This window comes from Dromiciops gliroides, chromosome 2 (genome assembly GCF_019393635.1).
Source record: "Dromiciops gliroides isolate mDroGli1 chromosome 2, mDroGli1.pri, whole genome shotgun sequence".
NCBI classification, from domain to species: Eukaryota; Metazoa; Chordata; class Mammalia; order Microbiotheria; family Microbiotheriidae; genus Dromiciops; species Dromiciops gliroides.
Window position 1 is genome coordinate 268,128,697 of NC_057862.1, and position 24,738 is coordinate 268,153,434.

The 24,738-nt window shown below is 39.7% G+C and overlaps 1 protein-coding gene across 3 annotated transcripts in view; it reads right to left on the minus strand.

Annotated features, from left to right (window-relative positions):
• Positions 1 to 24,738, minus strand: part of BAZ1A (bromodomain adjacent to zinc finger domain 1A) — a 209,331-nt gene that overhangs the window by 98,641 nt on the left and 85,952 nt on the right. For 2 of the 3 annotated variants that reach the window (XM_043984698.1, XM_043984696.1), the window contains exons 2-3: positions 19,660 to 19,829; positions 934 to 1,212 (exon numbers count right to left, since the gene is read on the minus strand). In XM_043984698.1, the coding sequence (XP_043840633.1) occupies positions 934 to 1,212; positions 19,660 to 19,772 (392 nt within the window). In that variant the 5' untranslated portion in view covers positions 19,773 to 19,829. Of the gene's footprint in view, positions 1 to 933; positions 1,213 to 19,659; positions 19,830 to 20,416; positions 20,610 to 24,738 lie in introns of those variants that run through there. The other variant, XM_043984697.1, reaches the window with a different exon arrangement.

The following is a 24,738-nucleotide window of genomic DNA, read 5'->3' on the forward strand; positions in this document are numbered from 1 at the left end:
CTGAGGTGATCCAGTGAAAATAGATTTGGGAGTAAGGAAGGCCCAAGTTCAAATGGAGCCTCAGATACTTGACTATGCAAGTCATTTAATCTCAGCTCCAATTTTCACCTATATTATAGGGATGATAACAACAGCACCTATCTCACAGAGTTGTTGTGAGGATCAAGTAAGAATGCATGGCAAAAAAAAAAAAAAAAAGAAAAGAAAAAAGAAACACATCACCTATTAGGGGCAACTAGGTAGTACTGTGGATAGAGCACCAGCCCTGGAGTCGGGAGGACAGGAGTTCAAATCCAGCCTCAGACACTTAACACTTACTAGCTGTGTGACCCTGGGCGGCGAGTCACGTAACCCCAATTGCCCCCCCCCCACAAAGAATACATGGCAAGGAGCTTTGTAAATCTAAAAGGGCTATTTAAATGTTAGCTATTAATACTACTACAGTTTATCAAATAATTTTCTCTTTTTAAAAAACCTTGCTTGGGGCAGGCTAGGTGGCACAGTGGATAAAGCGCCAGCCCTGGATTCAGGAGGACCCGAGTTCAAATCTAGCCTCAGACACTTAAACTTACTATCTATGTGACCCTGGACAAATGACTTAACCCTCAATGCCCCACAAAAACAAACAAACAGAAAACCAACCTTTTTAACAATGTTTTAGACAAACTGAAAAACGTCCCTATGAAATTCAAGATTTCTACATTTATTAAGGCAAATTTAATTCAAAGTTAAGCAAATTCATAAAACAGATAAGGAAAAAAGAATCCCCAAAGTCACATTAGCCTTACAGATGAAGAAAACGCTTGACCCAAGAAATGTGCAAATAAGAAATAAGCATTTAGTAAATGCCCATTATGAGCTAGAACACCAAGCATATTATGTAATAAACAGAAAATATACAATTTAGAAATATTTACATCCAAAATGCTTTACCTTGCACCATTGTTCCTAACTACTTCAACAAGTTCTCCAACAAAATAACGATCCTTGACATAAACGAAGATATCATCACAAATTTCATGCAGTCTTGAGCGATGGGTAAGGGTAGTCAAGTATAAAACTGGAATAATTAGTGGTTCTGGAAAACTCTGAAGATTCTGTCTTGCTTTTTTCTCTGATTCGAGAGCCTCCTGATAGGTGAGTCCAGGTTTGCCAGTCACAGCACAGCTCCACACAAGACTATTACACAGAATAGTTCGTTCAAAAAAATCACTGCAATTAAAAAAAAGAAAGAAATTACCCAGGATTCATTTTAATAATATATACCATGCCACCTCTGGGGCAAAATTAGAGACAGATAAGTCTAAACTTTAACAATTCAGCTTTTCTTCCCCCCAAACTTATAGTTTATATCTACAATAAAGCCAACCATTTATAATCAGAACTTGATCATATCTGCTATAACATTATAAGTCACAAATTCAACAAGATTGAGACCATCTAGGAATCAGTAAACTATAGCTACAAAACTAGTCAGAAAGAAACAAATAAGTATGTATTAAGCAGCATCTATTATATACTAAGCACCATGCTAGGAGCTGGTACTAAATATACAAAAAAGAGACACTCCTTTCTCAAGGAGCTTACATTCTAACAGTAGGAAGACAACACATAAAAGGAGTGATACCCAAAGAATGCAGTTTTGGTCTGAGGACTGTTAATAAGTGGAAATTATCATATCCTTTCTAGGAGCAAATGATTTTATTGCTATCATGAGGGCAGGAAGATGGGGGCTAGAGGGGAAGACAGACAGAGAGTGAGAGTCAGGGCACCTATAGAGATGCCCAGGGTAAATGACATTTGAAATATCATTAGTTATATGTGGTGGGTTAAATAAATTTTCACTTACTCAATTCATTCACCAAACAGGACCAATCAGCACCAAGTTATCAAGTTTCAAAATTGAATGGACTAATTCTCCCATGAGAGTAAAAAAGGTTGGATCCAGGTATGACCATAAGGATAGCAATAGTGCATATATCAAGTAAGATCATAAATGAAACCAAAGGTGATAGCAGAATGGATGAAATATGAAGAAACATGATGTCTGAGATCTGATAGAGTGAATTTTTACTCCTTTATCAATCAGGACAGCTCAACCCAGGAAAACCAGAGTTCAAGTCCTGACTATGACACACACTGGTTTTGTAGGCCTCCAAAGAAATCAATCACCACCCAGAATCCTTAGGACAAGTCTCAATCACTCCAAGTTGCTGAGCAGCAGAGACAGACTTCCCAACACCAAAGAAATCACAAGTCTAGTTCCCGCTCCTTCACCTTCCCCCCCCAACAAAAATCATAATCTAAAATTAAAATCAATTTTGTTTCTTCTTTGAGGCTTACAATTAATTGAACTTCTGTTCTAGACATAATAACATTTAAATTATAAGCTATGAATTACAAATGCTAATAAAATACTTATTTTCCCATTCCTCCCACTATGCCAATCACGGTACCACTTCACAGAAGACTATTACGCAGTTCATATTCCCCATGTATGTTGCTTCTATTTTATCTATTTGGGGGGGTGGGGGTGGAAACCAAGATGGCTGAGGAAAGGCAGTGACTTCCCTGAGCTCTCCCCAAGACCCATCCAAATAAAGCCATAAGACAATTCCTGGAGCAGCAGAACCCACAAAGGGACAGGGTGAAATAATTTTCCAGCCAAAGACAACTTGGAAGGTCAGCAGGAAAGGTCTTTTGGGGAGTTCTGGGGGTGGAGTGGGTGGAATGTAGCCCTATGCACGGGCAAAGACCCGTAGGACTCTGTTGTTTTGCTCGTGTTCAGGTCCGGGTAGTGGTCTTGGGCAGCAGCCCAGGCAGGGAAGGGGGGGTACAGGTGCAACGAAATTTGCAGCCAAAGTGCAGTAGGATTCTATTCCGGGTTGGAGGGCAAAGAAGCAGGCCTGTGGTTGCTTCCAGACCAGAGCACAGGACAGGGGAGTGGTGAACATGCCTCTCCTTGAATCGTACCACCTTGGAGGAACTAGAGACTTACAAATTCCTAGAAGTATCTCTGAAAACAGCTGCACAAAACTTCTAAAGCTAGGGACAGTGCTTCCTCTACCCTGGAAGCAGTGCCCCATTTAAAGAAGTTAAAAATGAAGAAATAAGCTGGAAAATGAGCAAACAGAAAAAACGCTGACCCCAGCATTATGGAAGATCAAAATGCACCCTCAGAAGATAACAAAGTCAAGGCTCCTGTATCTAGACCTTCCAAGAAAAATATGAATTGGTCTCAGGCCATAGAGGCGCTCAAAAAGTAAGAGAGGTAGAGGAAAAAATGGAAAGAGAAATGAGAGTGATGCAAGAAAATCATGGAAAAAAAAGTCAACAGCTTGAAAAGCCAAATTGGCTGAATGGAAAAGGAGGTACAAAAGCTCTCTGAAGAAAATCATTGCTTAAAAATCAGGATTGAGCAAATGGAAGCGAATGACTTTATGAGAAACCAAGAAACAATAAAGCAAAACCAAAAGAATGAAAAAATAGAAGGCAATGTAAAATATTCCTTTGGAAAAAAACTGACCCAGAAAATAGATCCAGGAGAGATAAGCCATGATCAAAACAAGAGCCTAGACATCATCTTCCAAGAGATTGTCAGGGAAAATTGTCCTGATATTCTAGAACCAGAAGGTAAAATAGAAATTAAAAGAATTCACTGATCACCTCCTGAAAGAGAGATCCCAAAATGAAAACTTTCAGGAATATTATAACCAAATTCCAGAGCTCTCAGGTCAAGGAGAAAATACTGCAAGCAGCCAGAAAGAAACAACTCAAATACTGTGGAACCACAGTTAGGATAACACAAGATCTAGCAGCTTCTACATTAAAGGATCAGAGGGCTTGGAATATGATATTCTGGAGGTCAAAGGAACTGGAATTACAAGGATCACCTACCTAGCAAAACTGAGTATAATCTTTAAGGAAAAATGGGACTTCAATGAAAAAGAGGACTTTGGGGGGGCAGCTAGGTGGCACAGTGGATAAAGCAAGGGCCCAGGATTCAGGAGTACTTGAGTTCAAATCCGGCCTCCGACTTGACACTTACTAGCTATGTAACCCTGGGCAAGTCACTTAACCCTCATTGCCCTACTACCCCTCCCCCAAAAAAGAGGACTTTCAGACATTCATGATGAAAAGACCTGAGCTGAATAGAATATTTGACTTTCAAACACAAGACCCTAAAGAAGCATAAAAAGGTAAATAGGAAAAAGAAACCATAAAAGGATATTAAAAGGTTAAACTGCTTACATTCCTACATAGGAAGATGATACTTGTGACTCACAAGAACTTTCTCATTATTAGGGCAGCTGAATGGAGTATATTTAGACAGCAGGCATGGGTGTGAGTTGACTATGAAGGGATAGCTTTAAAAAAATAAAATTAAGGGGTGAGAGGAATGCACTGGGAGAAAGGGAAAGGGAGAGGTGGAATGAAGTAAAGCATCTCATACAAAAGAAGCAAGAAAAAGCTTATGGAGTGGAGGGGAAGATAGGGGAGGTAAGGGGGAATGAGTGAACCTTACTCTCATCAGAATTGGCTCAAAAAGGGAATGACATACACACTCAATTGGGTATAGTAATCTATCTTACCCTGCAGGAAAGTAAGAGGGGAAGGGGATGGGGATGGAGGGGTGTGAAAGAAGGGAGGGCAGACTGGGGGAGGGGGCAGTCAGAAGCAAAACACTTTTGAGGAGGGATAGGGTGAAAGAAGAGAGAAAATAGAGTAAATGTCATGGGGAGGGAATAGGATGGAGGGAAATACAATTAACAATAATAACTGAAAAAAAATTGAAGCAAGTTTGTCTGACAGGCCTTATTTCTCAAACACATATAGGAGTCAAATTTGTTTAAAAAAAAAAGCCATTCCCCAACTGATAGATGATCAAAAGACATGAAGTTTTCAGATGAAATAATCAAAGCAATATAAAAAAAATGCTCTAACTCACTATGGATTGGAAAGATTCAGGTCAAACAATTCTGGGTACTACCTCATACCTACTGGATTGGGTAATAGGACAGCAGAGGAAAATGACAAATGTTGTAGGGGATATGGGGAAAATGAGACATTAATACACTCTTGGTAAAGTTGTAAACAGATTCAAACATTCTATAGAGTAATTTGGAACTAGGGCCAAAGGGCTATAAAACCATGCATATTCTTTGACCTAGTGATACTACTACTAGGTTGGTATCCAAAAAGAGATTTTTTTTTTGAAGTAAGGCAATTGGGGTTAAGTGACTTGCCCAGGGTCACGCAGCTCGTAAGTGTTAAATGTCTGAGGCTGGATTTGAACTCAGGTACTCTTGACTCCAGGGCCAGTGCTCTATCCACTGCACCACCTAGCTGCCCCAAAAAGAGATTTTTTTAAAAGTTGAATTGAAATTGGGAAGATGCCCATCAATTGGGGAATAGCTGAACAAATTGTGGGATGAGATTATGATTAATTCCAAATTGTGGGATTAAGATTATGATGGAACACTATTGTGCTATAAGATATGATGAGCAGAGTGCTATCAGAAAAACCTGGAAAGATTCACATGGGCTGATGCAAAGTGAAATGTACTGTATACAAAATAACAGCAACATTGTAAGATGATCTGTTGTGAATGACTTTATTATTTTCAGCAATATAATGGTCCAAGACAACTCTGAGGCACTTTTGAAAAATGCAATCCATCTACAGAGAAAGAACTGATGGTATCTAAATACAGATTGAAGCATATTTTATCAATTCTCTTTACTAAGGAAAAAATTGTTCCTAATATATTCTAAAATAGTTTTTAATTCCTGGCTAGTAAATGTGTACTTTATTATCATCATCAGGAAATAAACACATATTCCATGCCAGGCACTGTGCTAAGCACTTTAATAACTCAGTGAGTTAAGGAGCTTTTGATCTATACTTATAGTTGAGGAAATAGAGGAAAACAGAAATTAAGTGACTTCCCCAGGATCATACTGCTACTATTAAGTATCTGGGGCTATATATGAACTTAGGACTTTCAGACTATCACTCTATCCACTGTACCACCATCATAAAGGACTAAAGAAATACTGAGGAAATTCCAATGAAGCCAAATTTTGTGTACTGGAGAATGGGGAAAAAGGGGGAAAATATCAATAAAAAGGCAAATACTATTTGATACAGTGCTAGAATTACCAACTATAGCAAAAAAGAAAAAGAAACTGAGGATAAGAAAACAAAATTAAAGTTTTTTGCAGATGATATATGATAATAAAATACTTAGAGAAACCAAGAGTCAACTAAAAATTGAAACAATTTCAACTAAATTGAAAGATATAAAAACACACCCACATGATTATTTCTGTATTACCAATCAAATCCAACAGGAAAAGATAAGTGAAATTTCATTTTAAAAACTACTTGGAAATCTACCTGCCAAGACACACAGAAAACTATGTGAATACTACTACAAAACACAATTTATGGAAATATACTTAAATAGAGAAATATTAACTGCTCACGGGCAGACACTACTACTAAATTAGTTTACTTTATTCAAGGACAAATCAATAGAAGTGCCAAAGGATTACTTGACAGAGATAGAAAAAAATATAGAAATTCATCTGGAGAAATAAAAGGTCAAGAATTTCAAAGGAAATTAAAAAAGTAAGAAGGCCACTGGAGTACCAGATCTCAAGCTATTTTACAAAGCAGTACTCATTTGAACAATTTGGTACTGGTTAACAAAGAGAATTTATCAAAGAACAAATTAGGTTCACAACATACAGAACAAAGGAGCACAGTAGCCTAGTATTTGATAAACCCAAAGACCTTAAGCTACCCATCATACTTGACACAAACTGCTAAGACAACTGGCCAGAAATCTGGCAGAAACTAGTTAGAGATCAACACCTTACCCAGTATAGCAAAATAACTTCCAAATGGGCACGACTTAAGACATCAACTGTGGCATGGTGAACAAATTAGAGGAAGATGGAAGAAATCACCTTTCAGATAGGTCTGTCCATGTCCTACCTATCAATGATTTGGGGGGGGGGGGCAGAGAGAGAAGCAGGAGATAAAGAGGAATACAAGATACTCCCAGATCATTTTCTCAGGACTATAGTAGGTACTACTGCTAACATATGCTCTGAGGAAATGATCTATGAATAAAAGACTCACTTCCCCCCCTTCATTTTGGGTGGGGCAGAGGAAGTCATATAGGTTAGGATGCAATAGGTACTGTAGTTCAAAAAGTAGCAAGCAAAACAACGTGGTACAGATGCAAAAAGATGTGAAACCATTGGAATAGATTAGCTATACAACATATAGAAGCAAACCCAGTAGCATAGCTTCCTGTTCATCCAAAAACCCATTGGGGGGAGGGGACACAGCACAAGGGCTCACTACCTGACAGAAACTCCTAGGAAAATTATAATTAGATAGCAGTCTTGTGGAAATTATGTTTACATCAATACCTCATACCATATACCAAGATAAGTTCCAGATGGATACATGACCTAGCTATAAAGAGTCACATTTAAAAAATTTTGAAGAACAAGAATAAAATTACCTTTCGCATCTATGGAGAGGGGAAGAATTCATGACAAAAAAATAAAGAGGATCACACAAGATAAAATGGAAATTTTTAATTATATACAAACAGAACCAATGTGGCTAAAATTAGTAGGGAAAGAGGCAAATGAGGGAGAAAAATCTTTGCAACAAATTCCTCTGATAGAGGCCTCATATCCAAGATAAGAGGACACAATAAAAATTTACTAAGAGCCATTCCTCCAACAGGAAGTTTCAAAGGAAGAAATCCAAGCTATCAAACAACCATGTGAAAATGCTCTAAATCTGCATTAGAAAAACACAAATTTAAACAATCTTATGCTTCATCTCAAACTTATTCCACTAGCAAAAATGTCAAGAGGAAAAGAGCAAACACTGGAGAAGCTACAGGAAAACAGGCACACTAAGTGCATTGCTGGTGAAGCTGTGTATAGCCCAGCCATCCTAGTATGTCACTAATGAAAAAGAACAAAATTTATATGTACAAAAATATTTATAGCTGCCTATTCCTAGTAGTCAAAAATTGGAAACTTAGGGTCTGTCCTCCTATTGGGAAATGGCTAAATAAACTGTGGCATGTGAACATAATAGACTATCACTGTACCATAAGAAATGACAAAAGGTACAATTCCAGAGGATTCCAAGAAGATCTTTAGGAACTGATGTGGAGCAGAAATGAGAACTAGAAGAACAATTTATATGGTAACAACCACATTATAGAACAAAACTACTTTAAAAGACTTTAGAACTCTGACCAATGCAATGACCTACCTAAATCACGAAACCAAAAGACTGAAGATGAAAAACAACACTTACCCATCTACTGCCAATGAAATCGTAAAAATTAAATGCAAGAACCATGGGCAATGTGGGACTGTCTTTGCTGAACCACGCATATTTATGATGAGGGTTTTATTTTTTATTTTTTGGTCAATGGAGAAAGGGCAGTGAGGAGGAAAAGATTATAAATTGTTGAAAAATATGTATTGTTTCTCTCATCTTTCCCAAAAAACTTACCCTTATTCTGAACTTCCTTATTTCTTCTGAAAACACTGCCATCCTTCCAGTCATTCAGTTCACATTTGACTCCTCACTCTCCTGTAACCAAATACTGTTGTTTCTTACTCCACATTTCTTGCTAGGTAGTGAACTGGATGATAAAGTTGCTGGGCCTGAAGTCAGGAAGACCCAGTTCAAAGTTCAAATCCCACCTCAGACACTTACAAGTTGTGTGATCCTGGGCAAATCACTTAACTTCTGTTTGCTTCAGTTTCTTCAACTATAAAATAGGAATAATAATAGCCCCTACCTCCCAACACTGTAAAGGTTCAAATGAGAAGGTATTTGTAAAGCACAGTACATGGCATACTGCAGGTACTATTTAATAAATACTTATTTACTTCTTTCCCTCCTGGCATTCTATACTCACACAGCCACCACTTTAGTTCAGATCCTTATGTTTCTCCCGAACTAGTGTAATAGCCTAAATTGGTCTCTCTGTCTAAGGTTCCTCTTCTCCAATCCATCCCCCATATGGCTGCCAAAGCAACCTTCCTAAAACACCAGTCTCATTTTATCACTTCCCTATTCAAACTCCAATGGCTCTCTATTTACTGTAAGATCAAACATTATTTCATCTTTTTCTCATCCTTGTTTAATTTACAGCTAAGTGTAAGTTCTAAAATGTATACATTATTGAACAGTAAATGCACATAATTAATTTTTAAAGTAAATATAAACATACTGGCCGTACAAGCTCACAAGCTTTTTACTGATAGGAATGCATGATCAAAAAAGTTTGCAGACCACGGATAAAAGGACTAATAATAACTGTCAGGAAAGTCCTTCTAACAGAATATGTCAGAGGCAATACTTAAATGAAAGTTTCCAATGCCCAGAACTACCATTTATTATTCCATGATACTTCCCCTAAATCTTTGTATGTTGTACTTGTGTCCAGTCACAGCCAGAAAAGAAGGAAAAACAAATATAAAATCGTAAAATAATCAAGTAATAAGGCATGTGAGTTTTTATAGTTGCTATACAGTACAAATTAAATTTGAATTGGCCATGTTGGAGATTTCCCCCCCCACAACATTAGATTAAAATTGTCATTTATTTAAATGACATGAATAAGGAATTCTGCCACTATGATAATTTTTTCACATATTGATCTATTACTAGGCTTTATATTGCCTTTATACTTATCTTCAATACTTATGCTTTCTACAAGATTCCACCCAAGGTTCAATTGGCTCAGACAAATGATTATGCTTTTGACTTATCTTGCTCAGAAATTCACCTTGCAATCCAAGCCAGAGGTCATGATCAAATCAACTGCCACTGTTCTTTAAAGCATTTTTCCCTCCTCCAACTACCCACCATTAAACTGTGAGCTCCTTGAGAATAGGGACTGTTTTTAACCTTTCTTTGTATTCTAGGTGTTGAATAAATGCTTGTTGATTTGACTGTGTAACCCCACTCACCACCTCCGTAACTTTTTTTGTTTTGTTTTGGTTTGTTTTTGGGGGGCAATGGGGGTTAAGTGACTTGCTCAGGGTCACACAGCTAGTAAGTGTCAAGTGTCTGAGGCCAGATTTGAACTCAGGTTACTCCTGAATCCAGGGCTGGTGCTTTATCCACTGCACCACCTAGCCGCCCCCCTCTGTAACTTTTTGAACCAAGTTGTCCCTCCTTGGGCACCATTTCCCTGTATTTTGTTATCTCCTCCATTTTACTGTAGTCTCACAGAGCCTACAGGCCCTACAGAGCAAGAAGACCCATCTTTGCCTTTTCTTTTGATCCCAAATGCTTAAAACAGTGTTTGGGACATACTAATACGTACTTAGTCAATGCCTTTTTATTAATTCATTCAGGAGGGCTCCCCATCCTCAAACTGAATTCTTTAGTAGAATTTTAATTCATGCAATCCAAACCCAAAATATCATCCAGATGTAAGACAACGTGAAGCTTTCCTCTACTCAAGTGATTCTCAAGCTTTTAGGTCTCAGAACCCCTTTTTAAAATTTAAAAACTACTGTGGACACCTCTTCAAAGAACTTGTATCATATTTACCATATTAGAAATTAAAACATCCAAGTATTACTATGAAGATAATTCTGACCTCACAGACCTCCTCTCTCCCCAAGGGTCCCTGGACTATACTTGAGAACCACTGTACCACTATCACAAATTCCACAGTGAAATAATACTCACTTCTTGAAAAGGTCACATCATTTCCACTCCAGAAACCAAGATTTGCTCTTATCAGATACAGAATAAAATTTCCTTCCCCAAGGATCTCCCCATCTTTTTTGGGGAAAAAAAGATAATGGTAAAATTAGTAAATTGTAAGCTGCCCATCTTTTGGCAGAGAGAAATCCAGCAAGATCACAAGGGTCCCATCACTACTATGTATCTGAACCAAGCCTGCGATCTGTTTCCTAAACTATTTTCTATTTTTGTCTAGGTAATCTGTAACATATTCCAATTATGACATCACTTCAGTTTCTGCTTCACTAATCTTTACCCAAATTCTCTCTACCATTTCTCCCCTAACCTCCCCCAGTTCTTGGATTTCTTCATGAGTATATAGTGTTAATATACTATGTGCTTGCTAGTCTACTACCTACCTACCTTTTTTCTTTATTTTCTTTCTTTTAAAATCCATCCAGAGCTATATTATAGTCATGTGTTTTATTCTAACAAGTCTCTGATAGCTAGATCATCTTACCTGTTATTCATTTGTGAACCCATGGGTTTTCTGAATCATCCTTTGATTTCATTTCCTGTGAATTTTGTGAACATCACTACTGCTTTTCTTCCTCCTAGGTTGTGACTACTCTCTTAAAAATATCTTAGCTTGACCTATATCAGATTGTTTGCTGTCTTGCGAAGAGGGGAGGGAAGGGAGGGAGGGAGAAAAATTTGTAACTAGAAATCTAATAAAAACGAATGTTGAGGGGGCAGCTAAGTGGCACAATGGATAAAGCACCAGCCCTGGATTCAGGAGGACCTGAGCTCAAATCTGGCCTCAAACACATGACACTTACTAGCTGAGTGATCCTGGGCAAGTCACTTAACCCTCAATGCCCCAAGCAAAAAAGAAAAGAAAAGAAAAGAAAAAAATGTTGAAAACTATCTCTACATGTAACTAGAAAATAAAATACTTTTATGATTAAAAAAAAAGAAACTCACTTCAGAAACTTAGTTGTGCTAGCCACCTTGGGTTTCTTATATGTAAAAAATAAAGATGGGGGCAGCTAGGTGGCGCAGTGGATAGAGCACCAGCCCTGGAGTCAGGAGTGCCTGGGTTCAAATCCGGCCTCAGACACTTAACACTTACTAGCTGTGTGACCCTGGGCAAGTCACTTAACCCCAATTGCCTCACTAAAAAAAAAAAAAAATTAAAAAAAAATAAAATAAAATAAAGATGATAACATCTTTTTAAAAAAAGAATCTTAATTTGGTAGATTTTTACCTAGGCTATTTTCCCCCATCTCTTCAATTTAAAAAAACCCTTTTGATTAGATTTTTGAGAATGGTCCAAGCAAATACAACACACACAAACCTCAATTCCTGTTTTAGTTCCTCAACAGATAAATCAGACTAGAAGTATAAACTGCAGAGAAGGTGTCAGGACCAGCCTAAATTGCAGATCAGGAACTTCACCCGGAGCTCCCTGTATCAATGAATTCACAATTTCATTCACTATTTCTATGATTATTTGTTACAAAACAGGATTTTTAGGAAGAAGCAGGGACTAGTGAAACTGTCACTGGAGGTTAATGGGATTACAAATCTGTTAAAAAATAATAATAATTTTTAAAAATTTTTAAAAAGGAAAGAATTTCAGCTTCCAGGAGCAGCAAGCTATCTAGTCCAACTGCATTCAAGCCATTTCAAAGTCACCAGGATAACCTATCATTAAATACAATATTGGCCTTTTCCTTTAACTGACTAGGTTTGCAACAAATTTTGACACAGCTGACCACTCCTTCCCTTTTGATCCCTGTGTTTTGATACTACTCAATTAAGTTTCTTTTCCAATCTATGTGTCATAACTGATCATTCTCAGTATCCAAAACCCCTTTCTCATCTCTCTCTACTCTAGTTTCATCATTTCATTAGGTTCTTTGGATTCAACTATCATTTCTATTCAAATTATTCCCAAATCTACATATTTAGCATTGTATTTCTCTTCTAACCTCCAGAACTGCATCTTAAATTATATATAAACCACAGAAATTTAAAACTCCATACATCCAAATTGTCTTTCCCTCAACCTCACTCTTCTTCCAAAAATTCCCTATTTCTTTTAAGGGTACCCCTCCAATGTTACACTCAAAAGTCTCCTAAATGTTTTACTCTCACCTCACATATTTCATTAGTTGCCAAGTACTGCCAATTCTACTTCCATGATATCTCTTATACCCAACCTGTTTTCTTTCTCCCCTAGATTACTGCATGATACTCCTAAGGGGCTCCTCTATCCAATTCACTCTCTTCTAATTAACCCTCTACATCAAAGCTTCTTAAACTGGGGGTCACAGCCCTATATGGGGTGGTGTAACTGAATGTGAGGGTTGCGAAAAATGTACCCAGGTTCCTTATTGCCTCTACAATAAAATTTTTCTTAAATTAAGACCTTTTCCAATCCAGGTTCAGCCTATATTTCAGGCACACACCATTCCATCCTCACATACTCTATATTCCAGCCAAACTGTACCATTTGTACTCATGCCTAGTGTTCCATATCCCATCTATGTGCTTCTTTAAAGGAGAAGTCAGTCAGTCAATGAGCATTTATTAAGTGCCTATTATGTGCAAGGTAGGCTGTCCATCTCTCATGCCTAAAAGGCTCTTCCCTCCTCATCTCTGCCTCTTAGAAACCCTAAGCTCTCTCAGAAGTAACTGGATAGGCTCACTGGCTGAAGACTGGACTTCAGAACCTAAGACCTAAGTTCAAACTCTGTCCCAGACACTGAAAAGCACTGAAAAATTTCAACCTAAGTTTCCTCATCTGCAAAATGAGAATAATAGCACCTATCTCACAGGATAGTTCTGAAAAATCAAATGAGATAAATATGTAAATCCTAGCTATTACTGAAAGCTCATTCTCACTGTAACCTCATAAAAGAGGGTTTCTCCCTATCACCACCAAAAAAACAACCACACAAACACTCTGATTTATTTCATCTGTATCCTACCACTTGAAGATAAGAACCTTGGGGCAATAACTAATTTAAGTCCCCACCACCTAGAACACAGTAGGTGTTTTAACAAATAAAAGGTACTGAACTTGTACAAAATTCCCTCTACAACAATCCCCCAACAAGTGGTCATCCTGACTTCACCTGAGGATATCTAATTCAGAAGTTCCCTACATAAGGTAGGAAAGTTGAACTAAACTATTATCAAAAAGAGGTTGTATCACCTCCTATACAATAATAATTCATTCAGATTGCTATAAATATTGCCTTCTCAATCATTCAGACATTTCATCTAAACTTTATAACCTCCCTCCCCTCAAAAAAGAAAGGGTATGGAGGGTTGCTAAACCAGTTAGTATGAACAAGGTTAAAGAAGGACACAATTAACTCATTTAAGAGAATCAAGTATTTAAAAGCATCTATCTGCATACAATTATTGTTCAACACATTCAAAAGATGAGTCTCCTACATTTATTAAAGCAGGTCTAACAGGAGTTAGCAATTACTTTGGTAGCACACACTTCAAAGAAATTAAATAGAGGGTTGAACCAGATGATCTAAAAAAAGAACCTCCCAACTTAGGACAGCACTTGTAATTTTTTTTAAGTGAACCTCTGATTTCATCTGGTTTAAGATTCTTACACATAGCTGCAATTTCTCTACAACTCCAAGAGTTGCTTGGGACATGCAGGGGGAGTTCAGGTACTTGCCTAAGTCTACACAGCCAATATTTCACAGAAGACTTGAATCCCTGGGTCTTCTTGACTCAAGGCCAGCTCCATGCTGTCTCAAGATAAATATGCTTCTTGAAAAACATGTAAAATCTTGATTAGCTTTTCTCCTACGGTGAGGTCTGGCTACACAGTAAGTAAATGCCAGGTCATGAGAACATACAGATCTAGAACTCAGAGGCTCTCCAGTCCAACCCCCCTCATTTTGCAGAAGAGGAAACTAAGGTTGAAGGAGGTTTAAGTAGTTTGCCCAAGGTCATGAAAGTAGTGACAAAATTGGAATTTGAACCCCAAGGTCCTCTAACTTTTGAAACAGGGTGCTCTTCTGAAACAGTGCACTGTAATATACTGCCACCCTATGTAATGAGGGAGACATTAAAAACACCATTATTTACAATTAGGTACTTACTTTTTTCCTTTTTGAGATAGGAAATGGACCTCTGATTTCATTAGCAGGGAGTCAGTTCCTTTACCAATACAAGCCTGTATCTTCTCTGTAACAGTCTTGGAGAGTTGCCTGACAAAGAAGTGACTTGCCCAGGGTGACACAGCCATTATGTCAGAAGCTAGACCTAGGTCATCTTGATTTCTAGTACAGCTCTCTATCCACTACACCATAGTGCCCCTAAAGAAAAATCTTAGTTCAACTTTCAATAAATTCTAAAATCCCATAACTTACAACGTCAACAAGCCTCATTTCAATATAAACAAACCACTGAACCTATAAGGGAAATACAGTGTTTCCTTTTGATAAGTTTCTCCGTATCTGTGCAAAAGCTAAGAGTGTGTGGAAGGTTTTTTTAATGATATTGTGAGTTTATAAAAAACATTTTTTAAGAAAAGCAAAAACAGGGGGCAGCTAGGTGGTGCAGTGGATAAAGCACTAGCCCTGGATTCAGGAGGACCTGAGTTCAAATCTAGCCTCAGACGCTTGACACTTAATAGCTGTGTGACCCTGGGCAAATCACTTAACCCTCGTTGCTCCGCAAAAAAAAAAAAAAAAAAGAAAGCAAGAAAGAGAGAAAAAAAAAGAAAAGCAAAAACAAGGTGGAAGAGGTAGGGAAAAGAATGCCGAATTTGGAGTCGGACAAATTCAGGTTCAGATCTCTGAATCTGCTATACAAGCTATATGACCGCGAGTAAGTAATTTTCTCAGGGTCTGTGTTTCCTGATACCTGCAAAATGAGGCGGATGTTTCAGTAAGCTTCCCTAGCCAACTTAAATTCTATAGATCTTATATTCAAAAATGTAGTGGTAGACTGGCTAGTAGTACTTAGAGCCAGGTTCAATTAAAAAAAAAAATCAGTAAATTCTTATTAAACAATTATTTTGTGTCATACAGTGTGCTAGGTGACAGAAATACAAGCAACAAGAATTTAACAATTCCTACTCACAAGGAATTTAAGTCTCAGAGGAGATTATAAGAGGTGTGTATGTATATGTGCATATACATTCTTATTACCTCCATTGGGACATCAATTCCTTGTGAGTAGAAATTGTTTAATTCTATACATATATTATATACATGTGTGCATATGTCTAAAAATATAAATTGAATAAATAAAAGTAAACACATGATAGTTTTGTTTGGTAGGGAAGACACTAGGAAGTTGAAAGGGAGAGGGTATTAGGAAAGGCTTCAAGTGGAACATGGTGATTGAGCTGCATCTAAAGGAAGAAAGTCTTATGAGGCAGAGCTGAGGGAGTATATTCAAGGAATTTGGGACAGAAACAAGAGATGGAGTATGATGTGAGGAAGTGAAAGAAAGCCAATTTGGTTAGATCATAGGGTCCAAGTCAGTAAATGTTCAATGAGACCAGAAAGATATAAATTGGGTCCACATTGCAGAGGACTTTAAAAATTAAACACAGGACTTTACATTTGATCCTAAAGACAATAGGAAGCCAATGGAGTTGACTGAAGGAAATTAAAAGGTCAGATCTATAGTTAAGGAAAATTACTTTGGCAGTAACATACTGGATTAGAGTTAGAGGCCTCTCTTCCTTTATAAAGAAGCCCTTACATTATCTTCTGTCAGCAGCCTTTTCTGTCTTTCCCCTAACCTCCAAACTATCTTTTACATATTTGCATTTATTCACTTTATACTTAGGCTTGATATATTTTCGTAAGTAAGTAAGTAAGTTTGTCCATTAAAACACAAACGCAAGCTAGGATTGTTTCATTCTTTGTATTTGTTTTCCTAGCACAATGCCTGGCATATGGAAGGAACATAACAAATAATTCCTGATTTACTGATAGGAGGTTGCATCAGTAATCTAGGTGAAAGGTGATACAGACCTGAACTAAGGTAGCTTTGTATGTGGCGAGAAAAGGTGGGATAAGATAGATGACTTGTGAAGGTAGAAAAGTTGCAATATTTGGCAACCTATTAGATATACGGGTGAGGGTGAATGAGGATAATACCTAGGGTTTCAAAGCTGGGAGACTGGAAAATTGGTGCCAGGAAGAGCTCACTTCTGACACTACTGGCTCTTTGACTTGAGAAGTCACTTAACCTCTCAGTATTCTAGGAAACCCCAAAAATTCTAAATTGCAAAGAACATGCTCAACTACACTTGATAGAGGGAATTTGCTCACAGTTATCATCGGTCCCATCCCTATCTCTAAAAAAAAAAATCTTAATAGTATTTAAAATTGTTCCCAGTTTAAACTCACACAAGAGATTTTAAATTAACATTCAACTGGGGCAGCTAGGTGGCGCAGTGGATAGAGCACCGGCCCTGGAGTCAGGAGTACCTGAGTTCAAATCCGGCCTCAGACACTTAACACTTACTAGCTGTGTGACCCTGGGCAAGTCACTTAACCCCAATTGCCTCACTAAAAAAAACAAAAACAAAAACAAACAAACAAAAAAATTAACATTCAACTGAATGACACTCTACACAATTAAGTAATTATGGCTTTATCTGCCTAAATTCACACCCAAACATATGTCTCTCAATCCAATATTTCTCTTTTTTTTGGGGGGGGGGGGGGCAATGGGGGTTAAGTGACTTGCCCAGGGTCACACAGCTAGTAAGTGTCAAGTGTCGGAGGCCAGATTTGAACTCAGGTACTCCTGAATCCAGGGCCGGTGCTTTATCCACTGTGTTATCTAGCCGCCCCCTCCAATATTTCTCTTAATTGTTCTAGTCTCAAAAGGGGGAGGGGGAGAAGAAGAGAATGGGGGGGAGGGGGGACTTGTTCCAAGAATAAAAGGCTTTGATTGTGGTGGGTTTTTTTTAATGTTCAAGTTTTTAGAAATCAGGATCCTGAATGCTTCCGTATTTACTTCAAAATGTATTATTCTAAAAATAATGACTAACTCTAATTTTCATCTTACAAGAAAAGAGTGGTATATAGTAGTCACTTAACCCCAAATGCCTCACCCCCCCCCAAAAAAAAGCTCAACCTTAATCAAGATTTCAAGTCCAAAACTTAATTTCATGCCATCAAATGTCTTGACAATAATTTTGTAATATCCTTTGCAATAATTAAAAGAAAAGCAAACAGGTGTCGCAGTCAGGAGGACCTGAGTTCAGGGCCGGCCTCAGACACTTAACACTTACTGGCTGTGTGACCCTGAGCAAGTCACTTATAACCCCAATTGCCTCAGTAAAAAAAAAAAAAAAGAAAAGAAAAACAAACAAAAATGACATTTTCCCCTAAAAATCATGGCCAAGAGTCAACCAAAGACACAAACTATTTCAATTCAAAGACAACCAAATTACCTAATTTGATTTCACTTGGGAGTTACCTGATGAAAACCTATTTAACAATAAATTCTTTTTGGAGCCACAGATTGTTAGTTTATACTAGCACACTTTTCTGAAGTCATACATCTGCAATTTTCATTTTCTATGGGTGTGAAAAACAAAAAAACTTCCTTGCTACACAATGAATGCCTAAAGAAAAGAGGTAATCTGGGAATAACCTAATCCCAACACGTTATAATATCCTCAAGGAGGTTACACATTCTCCTAAACCACTCCCACTTTCACAGTCCCTACTCAACAGGGATGTCTACTACACAATAAGTATTATGTGTCTTATCTAACACACACACACACTAAAGAGAAAACTGGCTAGATTCTTATCAATAATACGTATACGAGGCTACAGTTTATAAAGTAGTAATATGAATTTGTGCTGTAAATTTGGCGGTAGAAATGGCACAAGCCTTAGTGAGCTTCTTATCAAAACAATAGAGGCCCCAAAGAGGTGGCAACTAGAGTCAAACAACTACCCCACGGGGTGGGGAGGAACGGTTCTTTTCACCCTCCTTCTTGCCTAGAAACCTACCCCGATTTCTTTCCTTGCCCCGGGCCCCCGCTCAGGCCGCGGGGAGGGGGGGGGGGGGCGGAAATGCTCATTTACTGGCCCGGGGGTGGGGGGGGTGGAAGCCTGGGACTTACCTAGGCCTATATAGTTTCTGAAGCCTCCCCAGGGGCCGACAGCTTGAGGCGCTTCTTTCTACCTCGCAGAGGCCGGCAGGGCGGGAGTCCAAAGCCCACACACCGGCTGCCCAAAGAACCTACAACTTTCACTTCCTTCCCTTTCTGGCCCCGTCCCCCACACCTCAGCGCGGACCCGCCAACGGACAGCACCAACGTCAAATCCCCGACTAAAGCATTCAAAGTCAGCGAGCTCCACCCGCCGCTTCCAGCCTCTGGGGGCGGGATTCCCTCGCCTGGGCCAGGAGACCAACATCCTACAACTGCCCCCAAGAGCGGGGCAGCCCCAGCCGCGGCGGCCGGGATCCCGGAACTGCCGGCGTCGGGCCAGCACAGACCGCCGGGGGTGGGGGTGGGGGTGGGTCCGCCGCGCCGAGCGGCCCGGAGCTCCCCCTCCCCCGGCGCACCCTGCCGGCAGCTCGGCGTGGGATTCCCCCACCTCTGCTCCTTTCATACACTCTCTTCCCCAATTCTCGAATCAGGGCCAGGGCCGCCCCAGCCGGCTCGGACAGAGCCTGGGAGCACAGCGGCGGGAGCTCCGGAGGAGCCAGTCCCCTTTCCATCGCCCGCCAGATGCCCAGAGTGGCGAAGGGGCGAGCCGAGACAAAAGGAGCGCTACCAAGGGGTGAAAAGACGGAAGAGCCGCGCCAGAAGTGTCCCCAAACTGCCCTCCCACCCCCCCACCCCCGCCCCTCCGCCACCCCGTCCCGACTCTTACTCATAGTGGCGGAAGATCTCGTTGGTAACTTTACAGTAGAAAACTTCCTCGTCGGGCCGCAGGTCCCCCGGCGGCTTCTGCCTCACAAACGGCTTTCGGTGCAGCAGCGGCATCTCCCCTCACCCGCGTGGTGGCCCGGACCCTCGGCCGCCGGCGCTTGTCCCACTTCCCTAACAAAATCGGAAAAGGGGGAAAAGCCGGTCAGGTGGGGGACGTCCGGCGCTCCGGGACCCGCGGCCACAGAGGGCGTTGGCAAAAAACCGTGCGCCCCTTTTGTGTGACTGAGGAGCTCCTTCCCACAGCTGCTCCGGCTCCGGCGGCGGCCCCAGTGAGTGAATCAGGAGTGAATGAGTGAGCGAGCCGTCCCTGCCGCGGCTCCTTACTAGCCTCCCTCCCCCACCCCCGCGTCTCCTCCTCCCAAGTCTCCTCCTCCTTCTCCTCTCCCTCCTCTTCCTCCTCCCCCTCCTTCTCTTCCTCCCCCTCTTCCTCCTCCTCCTCCTCTCCCTCTTCTCCTCTTCTTCCCCTCCTCCCCCCTCCTCGCTCACAATGGGGCGCTGACGCTCAACCGCACAGCCGGCGGAGTGGTCCACCTCCCCACCCCCAGCCCAGCCCCGCACACAAAGTGCTAAACAGAGGCGGGGTGGATTGGGGGAAGCCCCCGGATCCAATTCCTCTCAGGTTTTGTTTCTCCTCCCCACTTTACCACCCAGCTGACATCAGCCCAACCAACTCTCTACTCCACGATGTCTCCTCTTACCTGCAATCACGAAAAATGCCACTTCCTAACTATCAGTAAGAGTAAAAACGAGGTTCTTCTGGAGATCGATTATAGTCTTCCTCGTTCTTTCCCTGTTCTCTCCCCTTTTGCCTCCTACTACTGCTCTGCTAGATTGAGTCCCACCGTCACTTGCTCAACTCTTAGCTCCTAGGAAGTTTGCGTGTGTCTTGTTTTTTATCTACTTTCGGCTCGAAAGGAGGAAGAACTCTGGGGAGGAGCTTTGCACGTCTCTCTTCTACCTTTTTATTGGCTGCTCAATGACTTTTATAGTTTGTCACTGCTACAGGAAGAGATAGCAAGCTAAAGAGAAGCCTGGGAGAGCTACATTATTAATGAATGGAGCAGTTCCTTGTGAAGTATCAGAAGCATCCTCCATATTTGAGATTATGAGTCTGAAGATCTGGGAAAGATCTTTTCATAAATAAGAAACTGAAGTCTTCATACTCAAAGTGGCTACCAAAGTGTTACTATACATTGGGGAAACGGGATCCAAAATATTTTTTTTTACTTTGATTATAAGAGATAAAAGAAGAAAATTATTTGGCTCTTTCAAAATTAGAATTTCTTTTTTTTTAATCTACTTGTGGCAACATACACCTTTGGAAAAAAAATACTGGAGAATAGTTCACTCAAGTAGAATTAATTATTCAGACGCAGGAAGAAATTTCAGCAAGGATCATAAAATCTTAGATTTTAGGCCCGAAGAGGCCATCCGGCCCAAACCCCCTCATTTTAGATGAGGAAACTGAATCCCAGAAAAATTAAGTGACTTATTCAAGATCACAAAAGTAATAAATGGTGGAGCCGAATGAGCTTAATTAATAAAATATTTTATCATGGAACAAAATAGTTACACCCAAAAGGTTTCCTTTAATATGTTAACATACTTGTTTTTTCAAATGTTTTCTGATGACTCTGATCTAAAGATCGAATCTGTTGTTACTATAAGCTTTTAGTTCACGCATATCAAAAAGTGTTGTTGAAATAGTGATTACCAGGTATGGACCCCTATTTGGAGGCATCTGAGGGACCCCTCCCCATTAAGGGAAGGCATACATGTGCTGGCACTTTGCTGAAAGAACACCGGGAACTATTCATGATCCCAATGTAACTGTCTCCAAGGAGACTGACAACTAAGCATCAGGTGGAGGGATTTTTGTTAAAGGATATGCCACTCCTTTCATAGGCCTGATAAAAGTGGGCATGCTCTTTTTGTTTTTAGTATGTCCTAGTCATATTTTTCCTTGCATCTTTTAGGATTTTTCCCCAACAACCCCACCCCCACCCCCCTCAGCAGTTAACTTAATGGTGACTGTAAGAAAAGCAGCACATGGCTATTTGCATGTGCTTGCCAGGGAGCACTTCAAATTCCTATTTGCTTTACACTTCTCTGTTTTCTGAGCACAGGTCAAGTACTAGAGTTCCAAAACACAGACTTCACTTGCCCAAAGTATGGCAACATTGATATAGCCTGAGGCCCAAGAGGCCCAAGAGGAGATAGATCCTAATTGACTTTCCCAGCTTTGGAGGTTTCCTAGAATAATACCAAAATTCAAACCTTCCCCCCTGAACCACCAGCTTCCTCAAGATAGATTTCATCAATATGCTTCTTAGAGACCAACCTGGCTTACCAGGGGAGCCTAAGTACTAGGCATCACCAATATTGCTTAGTTCCAATGGGAGGGATTGCTTGGGAGTGGAGGAGTCCTGTTGTCCATATTTGGGAATAAATAAATTTGAGCGTTACCATGAGTATATTTGGAAATTTTCCAGGAGTACTCCAGGTAGAGGCAATAAGACAAAAAGAAAAACTAATTGGATCATGACCTTAGGATTCTGCTCAGTCTGTTGTAGCCAGAGTCTTGGAAGACCCTAAGCAACAGAATTTCATCTGTAGGATTCTTGATCTCATTGTCAAGTATCCCAGTAATAATATTAACAAAAGCAGAAATACAACTTTATACTTTAATATTCATTTTCAAAAACAAACTTATAAGGGCAGCTAGGTGATGCAGTGGATAGAGTACCGGCCTGGGAGTGAGGAGGACCTGAGTTCAAATCTGGCCTCAGACACTTGACACTTACTACCTGTGTGACCCTGGGCAAGTCACTTAACCCTCACTTGTCCCTCCATGTTTTAATTTTAAATGCACTAGCAGGCCCTCTAGCCCAAAAACATCTCACTAAAAATGTCCCTACCTGCCATGATGAAATAAAAGTACCATGTTTTAGGCTAAGAGCTGAAGGCTAGTTAAAATGGAAATATGTTGCCTGAACAAATTTCCTTGAAATCCTCTCAGACCACTGCACTCTTCTATTTCTCTTACCTCTCAGAAGACTTTTTTTTTCTATTCACTGACCCCTTCTTTGTGTCCTGTCCCATAAATGTAGACATTATAATAATTATTACATTCTTATAAAATTATTATTACAATAGCTTGTGTAAGATTTGACAGTTTACAAAATGCTTCCTTAACTAAAAAAGTCTGCGAGGCAAATATGAAAAAAATGAAGACATTCAGGTTCAGAGGAGCTCAGTGACATACTGCTTCGGCCATCTCGAGCCCCAATATCCTAAACCATGCCCCTGTGAAAATTAGGCTAGTTTTTCCTTAACAAGTATTGAGGTTGTACTTAGAACTTGGTTGGGGTGGGGTGGAGGGAGGGGCAACAACTAAAGGCTCAGATTGTTGACATCTCTTCCTTGATACCAAAGTACAAAACAGCCACAAGGAACTCCAGACATCTTTCTATGATTTTTGAGAGTGGTGTAAAACAATGGGTCACTCAAGCAAAAGAGTTTTCCTCAGCTGAATCAATTTCAGGTGTCTCTCACAGGATAAGGCAGGCAAGAGCCGGAATGGGTAGTCAGTCAAGCTGAGTACCTCTTTCCCTCCTATCCCCAAAAATTGTGTAATGGGACCTAGTATACTAGTGAAAACATAAAGCCAACAATGTTTGTAGTTGTATTTAAAGCTCTATGTAAATGCAAAGCAGCTTGAATTATCTTGATCCTCACAATTACCTCAGTGGTAGGAGCCATTAGGAGAAAGCTTAAGTGACTTTGCCTGGGGTCAGAGTTAGAGGCAGGATTTTAATTTAGGTTATGAGCAAAGCAGAATCATAGAAACACAAAGGAAATGAGCTGTGCAAATCCAGAGCTACTTCCACTCTAAATATTTTAGTTGACCACTTGTATCTGATCTGTGGTTAGTACCTTGGGAAGTACTGAACTGATCGGCCACAGCCCAACACGGTACCTTGACTCCAATATTGTGATGTCATTGGTCTAACAACAACAACAACAGACATCCTGCTCCCTCCACTGCACCACCTTGACTAAACATCTCAATCACTATCTTTGAAACCTTGAAAATGGTATATTTGAAAACACATTTTCTTATTCTCTATTGTTTCAGGGAGGAGACTAGAAGTGATGGGAGACAGATTTCAGCTCAGTTTCAGTTATTGTAAGCAACCTGGCTTAGAGCAGTCAGAATGCTCCATGTGTGATCACAGGTGAGATACTGAAATTCTTAAGTCCCCTAAAAGCAATATTCACTAAATCAATAAATATGTATTAAGCACCTACTATGTGGCAAGTTTTTTACTAAACACTGGGGATACAAAAAGAGGCAAATGGAACATTTATCTAAGTGTTTTGACAATGAAACCCTGTTAGTAAAAATTTTATTTGCTTACAAATTACTTGTGTGTTACTGTACTAATGTTACATTATGAAAATACACAAAAATAGGCATTAAAAAGGAAATAAAGTTGAAAAGCAATTTTAAAATGTTTTATTAATACAAAACATATTTCACTACAATATTAACTTTAAAATCTTTAAATCTTGATGTTAATAATATACTCTCAATGTTCTGAGCAATTAACTGTTTTTGATGCCCTGTATTTACTTCTTAGAATCTCTGGTATATCCTGCATTGATTAGTTACCTTAAAAATTTTTTTTTTTGGTGGGGCAATGAGGCAATTGGGGTTTAGTGACTTGCCCAGGGTCACACAGCTAGTAAGTGTCAAGTGTCTGAGGCCGGATTTGAACTGAGGTACTCCTGAATCCAGGGCTGGTGCTTTATCTACTGTGCCACCTAGCTGCCCAGCTGCCTTAAAATTTACTTAAACTCTTAATAATTCATCAATAAGCCACTATTTCTTCAAATTGACTTTTGAATAATATCATACCCATTCATATTATGACTGCAACTGTAATTACTTAAATTTTAAAATTCTCCCATCAAAAGAAGGCATAGATTTACAGTTACCATTAAAGTGCAAACATAC